General features: G+C 35.9%; 1 protein-coding gene across 1 annotated transcript; it reads left to right on the top strand.

The window, feature by feature from the left end:
* Positions 1-4068: 4068 nt before the first annotated feature.
* On the top strand, positions 4069-16810 carry LOC132565308 (large ribosomal subunit protein uL10-like). Its single transcript, XM_060229946.1, has 8 exons — positions 4069-4164; positions 6010-6109; positions 12886-12961; positions 13503-13590; positions 13764-13910; positions 14630-14815; positions 15503-15643; positions 16453-16810. The coding sequence occupies exons 1-8, from the start codon at positions 4111-4113 to the stop codon at positions 16603-16605; spliced, it is 945 nt and encodes a 314-aa protein (XP_060085929.1). The 5' UTR covers positions 4069-4110; the 3' UTR covers positions 16606-16810.
* The last annotated feature ends 380 nt before the right edge of the window (positions 16811-17190 follow it).

Genomic DNA, 17190 nt, shown 5'->3' with positions numbered 1-17190 from the left:
TTTTCACAGTTGTATGGGGCACGGCTGTCCTGAATTCTATCCTGACAGACGGTTGAAAATATATAGAACTCATCAGTCTATGCGCGAACTTAACTAGACTACAGCAAAAAAAAAAAGATATATACGCTCACAAGGCATGAAATACATGGAGATATGGGAGCACCAATTTATTAATCTTCTTTGAGAGAAATCGGAAGCATACGCCTTTGTGACAACTCGTGACGTACTGGGAAGATTGGACCCTCGTGATGATTCTAGCTGTGTCAGGTACTCGTTAGTGATTGTAGCTGTGTCAGGTACTCGTTAGTGATTGTAACTGCCAGGTACTCGTTAGTGATTGTAGTTGTCAGGTACTCGTTAGTGATTGTAGCTGTGTCAGGTAATCGTTAGTGATTGTAGCTGTGGCAGGTACTCGTTAGTGATTGTAGCTGTCAGGTACTCGTTAGTGATTGTAGCTGTGTCAGGTACTCGTTAGTGATTGTAACTGTCAGGTACTCGTTAGTGATTGTAGCTGTGGCAGGTTCTTGTTAGTGATTGTTGCTGTCAGGTACTCGTTAGTGATTGTAGCTGTGTCAGGTACTCGTTAGTGATTGTAGCTGTGTCAGGTACTCGTTAGTGATTGTAGCTGTGTCAGGTACTCGTTAGTGATTGTAACTGTGTCAGGTACTCGTTAGTGATTGTAGCTGTGGCAGGTTCTTGTTAGTGATTGTTGCTGTCAGGTACTCGTTAGTGATTGTAGCTGTGTCAGGTACTCGTTAGTGATTGTAGCTGTCAGGTACTCGTTAGTGATTGTAGCTGTGTCAGGTACTCGTTAGTGATTGTAGCTGTCAGGTACTCGTTAGTGATTGTAGCTGTGTCAGATACTCGTTAGTGATTGTAGCTGTCAGATACTCGTTAGTGATTGTAGCTGTCAGGTACTCGTTAGTGATTGTAGCTGTGTCAGGTACTCGTTAGTGATTGTAGCTATCAGGTACTCGTTAGTAATTGTAGCTGTGTCAGGTACTCGTTAGTGATTGTTGCTGTCAGGTACTCGTTAGTGATTCTAGCTGTGTCAGGTTCTCGTTAGTGATTGTAGCTGTGTCAGGTACTCGTTAGTGATTGTAGCTGTCAGGTACTCGTTAGTGATTGTAGCTGTGTCAGGTACTCGTTAGTGATTGTAGCTGTGTCAGGTACTCGTTAGTGATTGTAGCTGTGTCAGGTACTCGTTAGTGATTGTAGCTGTCTGGTACTCGTTAGTGATTGTAGCTGTGGCAGGTACTCGTTAGTAATTGTAGCTGTCAGGTACTCGTTAATGATTGTAGCTGTGTCAGGTACTCGTTAGTGATTGTAGCTGTGTCAGGTACTCGTTAGTGATTGTAGCTGTGTCAGGTACTCGTTAGTGATTGTAGCTGTGTCAGGTACTCGTTAGTGATTGTAGCTGTGTCAGGTACTCGTTAGTGATTGTAACTATCAGGTACCTTTTAGTAATTGTAACTGTCAGGTACTCGTTAGTGATTGTAGCTGTGGCAGCTTCTCGTAACTCTGATACTGCATGAACATCCTTTACATTCGCCATATCTGGATGACCCCCATATCTGGCTAACGCCATAAATCGAAAATGACAAAATAGTCGCATTAATGTTGCTTCTGCCGCATGTCAGACCTTTGGTGATTTTGTGACCCTAGGTGATCTGGTGACCTTTAGGAACTGGTTCGAGGACGTCATAAGTTGTTGATAATGTGTCACAAACAACACATTAAATAAACCTTCTGGGGCCGAGATTTCCACGCAGCCACTCCTCGACTTATAGATATTTAAATTTGCAAATAAGAGAGTGGATGCTGTTAACGTCGGCAATATTTTACAACAGAATTATGTCAACTCTGACATCCACCCATAACTCCTATGCTTAAATACCCCTTTACATTTGATTGCTTTGTTAAACCTTAAATCATAATGTTTGCTCAAGAAATGGTATTAATAGTATATGTTTTTTAAAAGAAAACCAAAGAGCTTTTGGCAAATCTGAAGGATATTTCTTCTAAATAAAGCTATGTTTTCTCTACAGGTTCTGAAATCAAATTATATACCCGACTGTAACAATTACATTCCACACAAACTTGTATATGTTGACATTTTTTCACACAGCATCGGTTCTGACGCGTATCTTATATACCTACATAGGGTTGACATTTCTTCACTCGGCCTCGTTTCTGAGCCAAATATATACGAGTACCCTTTTACCTACATATGGTTGACAATTTTTTTACTCAGTACCGGTTCTGACCAAAGTATTCACGAATATCCCAAATACCTATTATGGTTGTCTTTAAATAAGAACGCTCTGACGTCATCAATTTGCTTTTCCTGTTTTTCCAAATGCCCGTACCCAAATCGGATCATAGCCGGAATATTTAATTATTTTAAGATTCGGTACCATCTTGTCTACATAGTATTCATCACAGTGCTAATACGTTTCACACTGTTCATTTGTCTGATGAAGGTGGCAGTGTTGTCGTCGAAACATTACACTCCAATATTCTACTATGTGTGTTATAAAAACCTTTATTATATTAACAATATCAGCCGAAATATGTAATGTTATGTTTTAAAGGAAAAAATTGAGCTGTAATACAATAACATACATTTTTGTATGAAAAGTGATTCGACTTACGTTTGCACGTGAAGGTGTCATCTACTTGAAACTGATTGGACATTCCGAAATTTGATAGCATGATGTGATATTCAAGACATGGCACGTCAGTGGCCATTTTGAATTTTGACAAGTTTTATAGCTTTAAAAAAACAATTTAAAACTCGGCAACATGGAGAATTTATAGCACCAGGAGGAAACTCGTTTTTTATTCCAGATAGTTTCAGAGAGAGAGAGAGAGAGAGAGAGAGAGAGAGAGAGAGAGAGAGAGAGAGAGAGAGAGAGAGAGAGAGAGAGTGAGTAATTTCGACGTTGGTGACGCTAAAGATCTTTTTGTAATCATGCCTGCAGTGTAATAGGAAGGAGAAATGACAAACACCCTGCCTGCCACTGCCGGGATGCGAACAAGCGACCCTTGAACGGTCTCTAGCCGGACACTCAACCGCTCGACCAAATATAACATTCTCCCTATACGAGACTAGTTAGGCGACCTGTACTCTCAACTTCTGCAACAGCATTCCTCCAAGCACACAATACTAATAAGTTTATTAGAAAATTACAGCATGAAGTTACCAAAATTGATACCGTATCACGTTACCAATAAGCGCCAGCAACACTTGCACCTAAAGCTGACTCATGTCGATTAAGACTAATGTAGAATGAATATCACAGATTCTCTCATATTTTGATTTTGAAGACTGAAACCAAACTGCCGCGGTCTCCGTTTTGCGTTTCGTTTGTATTATTGAATTCCGAAAATTGCAATATCTTAACAGACTCCACGTGACGAGCCTCTTTCTCGCATTGGTGAAATAGGTGAGCACGTTTTCCTAGAGCAGCGAGAAATTCTCGCAGTTTGATTATGTCCTCCAACTAAAATCATATTCGGACACATTTTATCTTTCGTTCACGTTATGACATTCATATTTATTTGAAGCGGGCATATATTAAGTCCTATTGATTCGGCTAAAGTGACATGATGGTCCCTCACATTGACCCACGTGGGCCAGTCATGTTCAATACTTACCCTGTCTCTCCTTACTGGGTTAGGTCTGGTATAACCTACCAGTCACCTAGTAATGATTTAGATAACCAGTGAATGACAACATAATTCGAAACTTAATCTAGTGCCAAAAATGACGAAAACTTTTGCGTGTTGGAGATAGGCCTAACATTACGCCGAACGACAGCACTGTTGCTAGCTCAGAAACCATGTAATTGTCTATATCCTCATCATACCAGACAAATGAAAAGTTCAAATCAATTGAACACGTGTCCTTGTGGGAAGATAAGTTTGCATAGTTGAATTTTTTTTTAAAAAAAAGTCATGCATCAGGTGGTGCATATATACACACCTTTTATAAAAAATGAATAAGATATAAGAACATAAATGATGGTTATTTGAATAACAAATGCATTTTTTTTTTACAGTCTTATCTTTAAACAGCAGACTAGCTATCCCTGAACCACAATCAAGATGGTCAAGGAAGATAAGGCAACATGGAAGTCCAACTACTTCCTGAAAATCGCGGTAAGTATTGTCAGAAAGTTGAGTCTCGGTGATCAAAAAATGAATAGCTGTTTTTAAATAGTTACATTATGGGAATCAATTATTTTTTATTGCAAGGCATGGACTTTCTTGTTGATGCAAAGTTTTTATAGAAATATTGTAAATGTATGCCTAGTTTACACAGTTGATGAGATGAAAGTTTGGCAAGTAATCTCATATTTTGGTGTACCAATTAGAAAAATGTCCGAGAGAAAAATCATCTGTTCTGAGACAATGGTTAAAATCTGTTGAGGTTAAATGTTTTTGATAGTGATTACAGTCCATGGAAGCATAATCATCAGTATGTTGTTGGTCACTTCTTCCTGAGGCATTTTGTTGAACAATGGTGGTACATCCTATATGTGGACGTGTTAAAAAAATTTTCTAAAAGATTTCTCTATTCCCTCGCAGCAACTGCGGAGAGTATATAGTGTTCTGTTCTTCTGTACATAGGTGCATTCAATTTTTGTCATCACTCTACGAATTTCATTTCTGAACAGATTTTGATCAAGCATCACATATTTACTAAATATCACAATACCTTGAATATGTTTCAGTTTGCCTAGGTCTATGATGAAGTCACCGTTATTTTGTATAGAAAATATTTGTCATGGCTCTGACAACTTATTTCTCAATCCATTTTGATGAAAATTCTCATATTGGTCAAGTATCATAATACCTTGAATCTAGTATTTATCGAAATTATTTTGACAGTTGAAATTTTGTTAAGTTTCATATTACAACTGCTATTTAAGCTTTTTGTATTTTTTTAAGAGATGTGTTCTTTTTAGGCAGTAAGGGCTGGTGATGTTCAGATTCAATTTCGTTTGCCATAGCTGTCAAATATTCTGGCTGCTGTGATGACAACTCTTAATATCTGAAGCCTTTCACTGACTAACATTTAAACAAAAAAAAAGAAGCAAATTATACCATATCTTGTGGGTCTGTATTTGTAAGAACACAATTTTTTTTATTATTATTTTCTCAGTGAAAATGTATTCATTAAATATATTTCATCAATAAAAGATTAATGTAGTTGAGAATTATTTTTAGATTAAGCATTAAGATTAAGATTAAACTAAGGCCAGTTTAAATAGAAAAACAATAAAGTTGAAAATTTCATGTTTGAGATAAATTTATAAAGCCTCACAATATTAAGACTTTTTTATACCAGATAATATACAAATAGATGCCAATGATGAAAATCGTCCGTTCTGAGACCACAGACAAAATCTGTTGAGCCAAGTTCTGGTTCCGGTGAGTCTGTAAACGCAGTGATCTCTAATGCTAGCCAGTACTGAGGCATAGTCACATTCAAATCATAAAAAAGGCAAAATGAGGAGAGTCAGGAATAAATTGGACGTTCTTTTGGTAATAGTATTGTATGTTCTTTCAAGAAGAAAATCTGATGTTCTTTCGGATATAACATTGGATGTTTCTTTGTAATGAAGTAAAAAAAAGTTGACATTTTGTAGTTTATAGGTAATTATTTAAGATTGAGTCACTTTCAGTATTAGAAAAAAACTGATAAAACACTAATTCAAAGCATACATTTAGACGTCTTGCACAGATAAAAGTTATTAACGGAACTGCTTTTGTGCAATACACCAGTTGGATGTGGAAATACTGCAAAATGCATATGGATTGCAAATAAAACCATGCCTTATGTACATTGCTCATCAGGGAGAGTGTTACCCTTCCCCCTCATACCCCATCTAAGAAGAAGATAATTTTAGTTTGTGTCTGCTTTGAATAAGTTGCAGGTGTAACCATTAAAATTTTACCAAGTTCTATAGTAATTTCATGCGTTTTCTTCTGTGATTCCAGCAATTGTTGGATGAATATCCAAAATGCTTCATCGTTAACGCAGACAATGTGGGATCCAAACAGATGCAGCAGATTCGCCAGGCCCTCCGTAACAAAGCAGGTAAAAAAATTCAAGATATAATGAGGAAAATTTCTCTTTGAAAGTTTTCGGTTATCAAAATTCTTATCATTTGAGGAAGAAATGATGCATGATATTCTTATATGAGGCTAAACATGATTGTTAACATTTCATGAAACTGTGAGGAGAGGCTATTGTCCTCTTCTACACATCTTAGTGGAGATACTCATCACAGAGGTCAAATGTGTTACAATCTTCAAACATCTTATTAACCAGAAGGCCCAAGTTATTGATATTGATTCTGTAACATACCTGGGTGAAAGGTGGCTACCTACAAAATTTCTTCTTTCAACAAGCAATACGTCCTGGGACATGGTATTTGTGTTGTATTGTAACAAAATACGCATTCAGATTTGCAGAAATTGACGTTATGAACGAACAAATTCTGATTTGTAAACCGTAGAGCAAGTGAGTAATTCAGGCATGATGGGCCTTTATCAAACGTAGGTCTTGATAGTTGGATGGCTGTTGGACTTGTGTCCTCTTGTGTACACCCTGTGTTCTTTGAGATAAACCAGTCTTGAAAATCCGAGAATCCTGCGCAATAAACCAGGGAGTTCTTGCAAGGAATAAAAGACAATTGTGTTATATTTTTGAATATTCTGATTGCTTAAGGAAGCGAATCAGATATATGGTACCTGTGATGATGAAAATCTCTATATTGCGAGTTCCCTGAGCCCAGTTTTGGAGCCAGAAATGGTCGAACCCACCAATACTGCAGGGACAGAGATCAAAAACATGCCGCAAGGCTGTCTGAACAGGGACCGGTTCATTCAATATATATAGCTGTATCGCTAAGTTTGCAGATTCTAACGCTATATTTAGACCTGTTAAAAACAACAATTTGGTTCTCTTCTCAGTTGAAGTTTATGGATTATCAATTTTAAAATTGATGAGTAAAACAATATAGTACACTTATATAGTGTCAGATGACAGTTGAAAATGATTAATTCAAATACAGTTATCTTAAACTAGTGTAACTCTTAAGACCCAGTTTTATTTCAAACTGCCTAACAAAACATTCAAACTTGCTTGAATTGAATACTCGAATATTTCAAAGTTTTCACAATATCTCACCATGTTTGAGATCATTAGGGTTGACTTATATACCGTAAAAACCCATGTAATGTCCGCACTTTTTTTCACCGAAAATCAGTCCAAAAAAGGGGGTGCGGACATTACAGAGATATAGAGGAAATGACACTTTTTTCCTTCCGACAATTCATATCATATCTCCTTGAATTGTGTTCTTAAAAGCCAAGCATACCTGATATTATCGTTCTATGGTTTTTTCTATGATGTTTCCTCAACCAAACATGATTATTTATGATTATTTATTATAGTTTCCATAGTTAATTCCTTCCAATTTCTCGTTACAGGTTCGTATTGTGTCGTCCTTCGTAATAGGAAGCCATTTTGTTTGACTTTGTCACATGAATAAAGTTAGAGTTATTCCCCTTTCCCCATTGAAAAAGCATACCCATGAGCATATACAAAATAACACAACATTTTCATTCTACATTTTATTTACAAAATAACAATAAATAACATGTACAAGAATATTACATAAAATAAATAATCAGACGTTTTATTGATTATGGATCGTTTATCAGAAAGTCTTAATACATAGCAGGCCGGTTTAATAGCGTTTCTCGAAACCCCAGAAGTCGTCGTCGTCACCGTGGAAGAACTCCTCGGCGTTGAAGTTGTCTTTCTCTGTCTGGTCGTTGTAATAAATGGCGTTCTCGTCGTCTGATGGTGTGTCAGTTGGGTCAGTGGCGCCGTGGGTCATGGGCGGGTCATGTTACTGTATAGTTATCGTTAATTGGCTAATCACACGCTGTCACTCACTCACACTCAAGGTGAGGAGACGACCCAAGCTGTTTATAACACTGCTGGGCTAACCCTTATCAAAACACCAATTATCGAAATGAGGACTTGTCGTACTGGTAAGCTTACTGTACCATTATGGAGAATAACTGTTGTTATAAACAATTAAGTGAATTCTTGAATGGTACCTGTAAGTTATACACAATGCGACATGCTCTCGGCCATTACGACATTAGCGTACGTGAAATGAAATCGGCAGCTTCAATTTGCATTTTTTACCCGCGGACATTACATGGAAGGTGGGTTTTTTCCCCAGATTTTTGTGTCAAAAAAGGGGTGCGGACATTACACAGATGCGGACATTACGTGGGTTTTTACGGTATTTCACATTAAAAAAAAGTTGCTTTTCGTCTCTTATGATAAAAGGGACAAAAGACAATATTATTTCTGTCTAAGATCAGCTTTTCATAATGTACTCGTGTGTTTGGGACCTAGTCTTGAGTGAAATTGAGCCCCATAAGGTAGAAATATGCTTGCTGTTTCTCTTTGTAAGAGGTGACTAAATGTTGGACACCCTATGTAGATCAGGGTAGTTACTCTGATCATGTTATATCAGACTCATCAAAAATGGGGCCTTCTGTATTCTGCTTCATGTCCATAGGAGACGACTCATTAAGAGTGTGTCCCTTGCAGAATCATGTATCTTCGTTTGGCCATGCCATTCAGCTTTGTTCCACATCACTTGTCTAAGGGAATATTTAAGAGACCAAAATAGATCTGCTGCCTCTGTTACAAGGCTTGATGTTTTACTTCTTTTCCTATCTTTTTTCATTCTCTCTGTTCTGTGCTATAAATCCACTTGGGTCTGCATGGGTGGAAGGGGAGGGTATAGTAATCACTTGGTGTGTCCATGATAACGTTTGGAGATATCTCATGAACCCATAGGTTGATTTAGACTATATTCATACCAAAGCATCGCTCAAATGAGGTCTACTTCATGGAAGATTTTGAAACTATTCAGATTTATAAAATTTTGAGTTATTGGAAAGATGTTGGTCTATATTTTAGAATATGACTTACAATTTTAATCTTTTGCGATACTATAACCATTTAAGATTTTTAGCATTTGTCTTTTACCTTTTTAACAAATAAGAACAAATACTGTTATCAAATTTAAGAAGTTAACTAAATAACAAGATGTATATATGGTAGTAATTTCAATCACTTAACGATACAATATATATTTATTAGAATTACAATAGACCAATATCTAGCACCCCTACTCAGTGTAAACAATACCTATAAATAATCTTTTCATAAGCTCTGTTACATGAACTTATCCTTTGCAATAAACCACTTGTACTAGAACAAGAACGGGTTCAAAAGTACAAATTTTAGATATCTTAGATATCCACAGGACACAATGGCAATGTAATACTTTAATCAAAATGTTTGTCAACAGCTCTCCTGCCAAGCAGTAAATCAATTACACATACAGTAGGTTACAGAAGTTACCTCCCCTTACATACTCTTTTCAATATTTCCTTAAATATTGCTATATCTATCAAGTGTGTTGGACAATTGATGTTGAATTATACACATGGTTTACAAATTACCACAACACTTTCACAGTCCAGTTCAGTGTCAATATATTCTCAGGAGATTTCATAACACTGCAACAGCACAATTTAAGTAATATCATGTAAGAATTGAAATTTGGTATGATTATTCAGTCATACTGATTTTGTCTAACATTTCATAGCACTAGTTTACAATTGACTTTAGCTACATATTTGGTCTTCCAAGTTCTCTGTAGGAAATTTTGCACAAGGTAAAGAATATATATAAAACATACCTTGATAACTGGTAACTTCCCTTGCTGTTTTGGATGAAGCAAAATGAATGATGAATTAAATATTAATTTAATCAACCATTTTTTCTGCACCGTAGCAAAGGTCTGAACAGTTTCATACATGGATTCAAATGATGCAATGTTATGTGGAATTTCTTTATTTTGTGTTTTACTTCAGAATTTAAGTACATTTAGATTGATTTTTTTTCTAGTGTTTCTCATGAGTAAAAATGATACTTTTGATATCAGCATCTGTTATAAGAATTTACATTGTGTATCTCATTCTGGTCATGAGTGTTGTGATTTAGACAAAGTCCCTTCAGATTTCAAAAGAGGGATTAAAGAAAGAGAAAATTTTATATATCCTTTATAATGTACTGTACATGCAGACATGTTTCTTGAAGATTTGATTCCTGTGATGATGAAGATCTGTATATTGTGAGTTCCCTGAGCCCAGTTTTGGAGCCAGAAATGGTCGAACCCACCAATACTGCAGGGACAGAGATCAAAAACATGCTGAAAGGCTGTCTGAACAGGCAATGGAAAAAAATTTCCATTGTGATTTTAGAACATAGCATAACTAGTTGTTTTTTTTTTAACAAGCGACTTGCAAAATATCTTCCATGAAATTACAGTGTGTTTACACTTAACTGTGACTAATTCCTAAATTGATGGACAAAATTCAAATCCCACATTTTCCCAAAATTTCCAGTCATCAGAAGCAATGCATTTGGACCCAATGCAATCCCTGATCCAATTTCAATGAAATTTTGTAGAAACCTTCTGTAGCCAATGGTGAACTGGGAATGAAAGTTATATGGTCCCCATCTTTCAGAGGACTCGGGTACAGGGCCAAAAACAGGTCAATTTTTTCTTTTAATTTCTGAAATTTGCTCAATACCCAAGTATGGTATATGAATACTTAACCAAAATTGTAAATTTCACAACTCAAAGGGTCTCCTATTTCTGCTTGGGTAATGGGTTAAAATTTTCTATGGTCCATTATAGGAAAAATTAATTTTGGAGCTTGATTGATTTATTTTCGTTTTGAAGTATTTCAAACATCATTGGAATCATCAGTAAAGGATGTCAATTTAGTGGAATGTACATATTGATTCAGGATGACCCCAGCGGCTGATGGATGGGGCCAAAAGAGGTCAAATTGACTCAAATATCAAAAATCATCTTCTCAATACCCAGATATGGTAGAGTCTATTAAATACTATTCATGGCTGGAAGAGGTTCCAAAGGATATAACTTTTTTGAGTGTAACCTCCTTCAATTCAAATACGACATGGGATGGTAGTTTCCATTTCTATTACATTTACGATGTAGATCAAGTTATTTTGCTTTTGAAGTTTACAAGATTATTTCTGTGACATGTTACAAGAACAACAGCAGCATTGTAACTTGGGTGACTGTTGGTCCTCATATATTATTACATCAATAATCACAGAATCTCTTGTCATACATTCAACAATTTGCATTTTAGCAAAAATCTTTTTAAGCAATTACCCATAAAACTGAACAATTTAGAATTTTCCTGTGTGCAAGATTTAAAATTTGGTATGATTATTCAGTCACACTGATTTTGTCTAGCATTTCATAGCTATAGTATACCTGTGATGATGAAAATCTCTATATTGCGAGTTCCCTGAGCCCAGTTTTGGAGCCAGAAATGGTCGAACCCACCAATACTGCAGGGACAGAGATCAAAAACATGCTGAAAGGCTGTCTGAACAGGCAATGGAAAAAAATTTCCATTGTGATTTTAGAACATAGCATAACTAGTTGTTTTTTAACAAGCAACTTTCAAAATATCTTCCATGAAATTACAGTGTGTTTACACTTAACTGTGACTAATTCCTAAATTGATTGACAAAATTCAAATCCCACATTTTCCCAAAATTTCCAGTTATCAGAAGCAAGGCATTTAGACCCAATGCAATCCCTGATCCAATTTCAATGAAATTTTGTAGAAACCTTCTGTAGCCAATGGTGAACTGGGAATGAAAGTTATATGGTCCCCACCTTTCAGAGGACTTGGGTACAGGGCCAAAAACAGGTCAATTTTTTCTTTTAATTTCTGAAATTTGCTCAATACCCAAGTATGGTATATGAATACTTAACCAAAATTGTAAATTTCACAACTCAAAGGGTCTCCTATTTCTGCTTGGGTAATGGGTTAAAATTTTCTATGGTCCATTATAGGAAAAATTAATTTTGGAGCTTGATTGATTTATTTTCGTTTTGAAGTATTTCAAACGTCATTGGAATCATCAGTAAAGGATGTCAATTTAGTGGAATGTACATATTGATTCAGGATGACCCCAGCGGCTGATGGATGGGGCCAAAAGAGGTCAAATTGACTCAAATATCAAAAATCATCTTCTCAATACCCAGATATGGTAGAGTCTATTAAATACTATTCATGGCTGGAAGAGGTTCCAAAGGATATAACTTTTTTGAGTGTAACCTCCTTCAATTCAAATACGACATGGGATGGTAGTTTCCATTTCTATTACATTTACGATGTAGTTCAAGTTGTTTCACTTTTGAGTTTACAAGATTATTTCTGTGACATGATACAAGAACAACAGCAGCATTGTAACTCAGGTGACTGTTGGTCCTCATATATTATTACATCAATAATCACAGAATCTCTTGTCATACATTCAACAATATGCATTTTAGCAAAAATCTTTTTAAGCAATTACCCATAAAACTGAACAATTTAGAATTTTCCTGTGTGCAAGATTTAAAATTTGGTATGATTATTCAGTCACACTGATTTTGTCTAGCATTTCATAGCTATAGTATACCTGTGATGATGAAAATCTCTATATTGCGAGTTCCCTGAGCCCAGTTTTGGAGCCAGAAATGGTCGAACCCACCAATACTGCAGGGACAGAGATCAAAAACATGCCACAAGGCTGTCTGAACAGGTGCATTGAAGTGAAAGTCATGTTAAATGAAGGATTGAGGTATCAATATATAGTTTTATCCCTAGCTGTGTGTTTAGGTTGGACAAGTGATTTGAAACTTAATATATTTCATTTTTTTGTTTATTTTACAGTTATTCTCATGGGCAAGAACACAATGATGAGGAAAGCAATTAGAGGGCAATTAGACAAAAACCCAGAATTAGAAAGGTAATACCAGTTGAGAATTTGTTTCATTTATGAAGCATTTTCATTGGATATCCTTCAAATCAAAGAGAAGTTCCATGAAATTAACTGTAGTTAAGAGAACATTTGTTCCGTTTGTTTGTCAGTGTAATGATGACTACCTAAGTTAATCAAGTAAAGTCACATTGATGTGTAATTTTAGTTTACTGACTATGCTCAGACTTTGGGATGATTCAGTTTAAATTCTTAGGTTGTAGATCTCCATGCTTCAGTTTAAATTCTTAGGTTGTAGATCTCCATGCTTCAGTTTACATTCTTAGGTTGTAGATCTCCATGCTTCAGTTTAAATTCTTAGGTTGTAGATCTCCATGCTTCAGTTTACATTCTTAGGTTGTAGATCTCCATGCTTCAGTTTACATTCTTAGATTGTAGATCTCCATGCTTCAGTTTACATTCTTAGATTGTAGATCTCCATGCTTCAGTTTAAATTCTTAGGTTGTAGATCTCCATGCTTCAGTTTACATTCTTAGATACTTTAATATCCATGCTTTGGTTTTATTTGCAGATTACTGAACTCCATTCGATTTAATGTTGGTATGGTCTTCCTCAAGGGAGATTTGGTTGAAGTTCGAGATATTCTTCTGGCTAACAAGGTATATACATTGATCATCCGGACGGGTTTTTGGTCTAAATGACATGGAGTTGAGTTTAAGTCTATGATGTGAATAACATCAAATTTGGAAGTGATTCCTTTAAATTTTGATATATATGTGTGTTTCATGGTGCTGTTATTGAGACGCTAAAGTGAAAACTTTATATATTCCAGAAACAAGCTCCTGCTCGTGCTGGGGCTTTAGCTCCAGTCGATGTCAATGTGCCAGCTCAAGCTACCACTCTTGGTCCAGAAAAGACATCTTTCTTCCAGGCTCTGCAAATTCCAACCAAGATTACCAAGGGGTGCATTGAAATCCTTGTATGTTATATGAAGTCTCTTACAGCTCTTTTATCATAAGTATATTTTCTGTATGTTTTCTTGGATTTATCATTTTAGTCTCTTGAGACAAAATGGGAGAAAGTGTACTGCATGTTTTTGGCAGTATAATCACAATATTTCGTTGTAAAATACAAAACTCGTGAGGACATCCTTCTTTTAATTCATGAAGATTTTAATGAGTAAAATCAGTGGAAAGTTGTTTTCAACTTTCCTGGTTCAAATGAGTTTTTACAATTCTGCAGTCACATTTTTTAGAAATGATTGGATGATATCAAAATTTAGTCTGAAGCATCCTTTGGTGAAATGTGAGTTGAGTTTGTATATATAATGTGTGTCTGTCCCTTGGGGGCCGGTGGCTCAAGGTCCAGAAGGGGAATTTAGCAAATTCTTGAAAATCCTTCTTTTGTAGTAGGAAAGTTTTTGAATTTTATCAACCAACTCAATTTATAAATTAAAATATTTTGATGTGAAAATTGAAATATCTAGGTAAATGACCCTTTAGACGTCTTGATATGCATACTTTCAACATTCTGAGTTTACATTATTGCTTATACATGATACCAGTAGAGTGCAAATATTGATTGATTGGTCTGGAGAAAATTTTGATCAATTGAAATTGATATCACACTATTGTTGACATTGAGAAATAATCCCCCTAACTTGCACATCAATTTATGGTATATTTTATTTCACTCCAGAATGAGGTGAATTTGATCAAAGAAGGTGGTCGAGTAGGGTCCTCCGAGTCAACACTCCTGAACATGTTGAACATCTCGCCCTTTTCATACGGTCTGATCATCGAACAGGTGTATGACTCTGGAACTCTCTTCAGTCCTAATATCCTTGACATCACTGATGAGGACATTCGTGCAAAATTCATGATGGTAATATACTCAATTTGTATGAACCTCTTATGTGGTCACCCAACACAGCTGACTTTGAGGGTGCAGTACTAAGATTTGGTGTTACACATGTAATTATGATTAAATGTCTAGAATGGCTTCAATAACCATTAAGGCCCTTCAGCTTCTTGTTTAAAGACTAATGCTCCAGAATGAATTCATGAATATTAACATAATTTGAGAACATTAGAGCGTTCCTTAACTGCAGATACTTTACAAGGGGCATATGAATGAAGTGTTTGACAACTTGTAAGAAGACAACATTAGTGTTATTTGTTAAGAAGAATGTTGCATGCTTTTTAAAAACTGTCCCTTCGAATAGGGCTGTGGAGTAGGGAAGGGAGACATTAAGCATTAGGAAGGCGTGTCATTAGGTCAGTAAGGAATATGGTGCCACAGAAGACAAACTTGTCATTCTTATTCAACATTTCAGGGTTAGTTATAGAAGTCAATTCAGATATAATAACAAAGCAGATTCTATTTTAAAATATGAGTTCCAAAGCTTTGTATTGTAGTGCCAATTTTTTTTTTTCTGTTATTCTAGAAACCAGTCATTTTTGGAGACAAAACAATACTACATTAAGTTTGATTGCACAATGTTTTAAATTTGGATCAAGTGCCAGATGCAGAATATTTTGTTAACTAATTTGGAAATTTTCTGTTTAATAGGGAGTGACGAATATTGCAGCATTGTCTCTGGTAATTGGCTACCCCACTGCAGCTTCTGCCCCGCACAGTCTTGTGAATGGATTCAAGCGTCTGCTGGCCGTTGCTGTGGAAACCGATTATACCTTCGCAGAAGCTGAGAGGGTAAGAATATACAGACCAGAATAAATATTAGTATTGATTTTGATGTTTATACAAGTAAGGGCACATAGAACTATCTGTTTATTCATTTACCAAAGATATATTCTTACTAACATCATGGTAATTTCCTATTGGTCAAACTGAAGAAGATTCAATTTCTAGTCCCTGTCGGTCAGTTTTTACCAGTTTTCCCATGAATGAGTTACATGACATTTTAATGAAATTATCATATATATGACACCATTGCTTTAAAATGGATCCTGCGTTTCTATCTTTTATCTTCTTGGGATCAATGGTTACTCTGAAAATAATACATGTCTCTAAATATCCACTAGTCTGACATCTGGGGCTTGTGTCTTCATATCCTTTGTAATTTAAGTAATTTTTCACAATTTCCATTTATGTTTATTTTTATTGAGCTAGTATAGATGCCTTTGCTTAGGACTGTAATATTTATTATTGTGTATAAGTGGTCAACAGTGTTTATTAAGTTATTACCATACATAGTGAATTGGATGCTTTATGTAGCTGGAGTATTATTGCAAGAAGCAAAATTGAGGTTTGGATTAGTAAAAAGAACATTAGGGCTAGTGAAAAAAAAATTGACTTCGAGCCCTTGGCTTGGGAAGCAATATTTACACCCCTACTTAATCATGAAAACAAAGGTTCTAGACACACTAAAGGGACAGTCTAATCATTTTTACCATCATTCATATTTCTGAGTCATTTAACATTTTAAGTTCATCATTGTGTCATCCCCATTCTCCACCAGAAAATCTAAGATTTTACAAGTTGTCTGTTTCTAACCACAGACCAAGGAATTCCTGGCTGACCCCTCCAAGTTCGCTGTTGCTGCCCCAGTTGCTGAAGCCGCACCTGCAGCTGCTGATACAAAGAAGGAAGCAGCTAAAGTGGAATCCGAGGAGGAATCTGATGACGACATGGGATTCGGGCTCTTTGACTAAAATTAGTAGTCAAACTCTCATGTAAATGCTAATCCAGATGCTGGCATTCAACAAACAAAAGATCCCTTTCAGATTTTAATATTTGTCTGGTGTTAAAAATCGGTGAACTTGAAATGAAAGATTGAAATATCCACGCCGGAGTGTCTTAGAGGCTTCAATATGGCGAAGGATTTCACCATAACATCTATTAAAAAGATCAACAAGATTTTCATTTGTTTGTTATTTATTAATGGCTATTGAAAAGTGTTAGATATCACTATTTTTATTAGCTCAACTGGCATGAAGGGGCCAAGTAAGCTTATGCCATGGTACAGGGTCTGTTCATCTGCCGTCGACTTTTTTAATTAGCATGTGTCTCCAAATAATTATAGTTGGCTTAAAGTTACCTTTGAAAAGGCCAAACAAGATTTGTAGCACACTTCTTGTAAACCAAAAGTCCAGACAGCAGGATATCTGGTTGAAACGTGTTTCTAGGTCAAAGCCGAACAAATTTTGATGAAAAGGGAAAAAGTGAAATTTACCTTTATTCCAGGTGGTAACTGCCACGGTTTAGAATCGAGTGTTAGAAGCTGTAGTTTCTTGTCG

Source organism: Ylistrum balloti, unplaced genomic scaffold (genome assembly GCF_031769215.1).
Source record: "Ylistrum balloti isolate Yb309-2 unplaced genomic scaffold, AGI_CSIRO_Ybal_v1 Utg369712, whole genome shotgun sequence".
Lineage (NCBI taxonomy): Eukaryota > Metazoa > Mollusca > Bivalvia > Pectinida > Pectinidae > Ylistrum > Ylistrum balloti.
The sequence above is the reverse complement of the archived record's forward strand: the minus strand, read 5'-3'. Positions and strand labels throughout refer to the sequence as shown.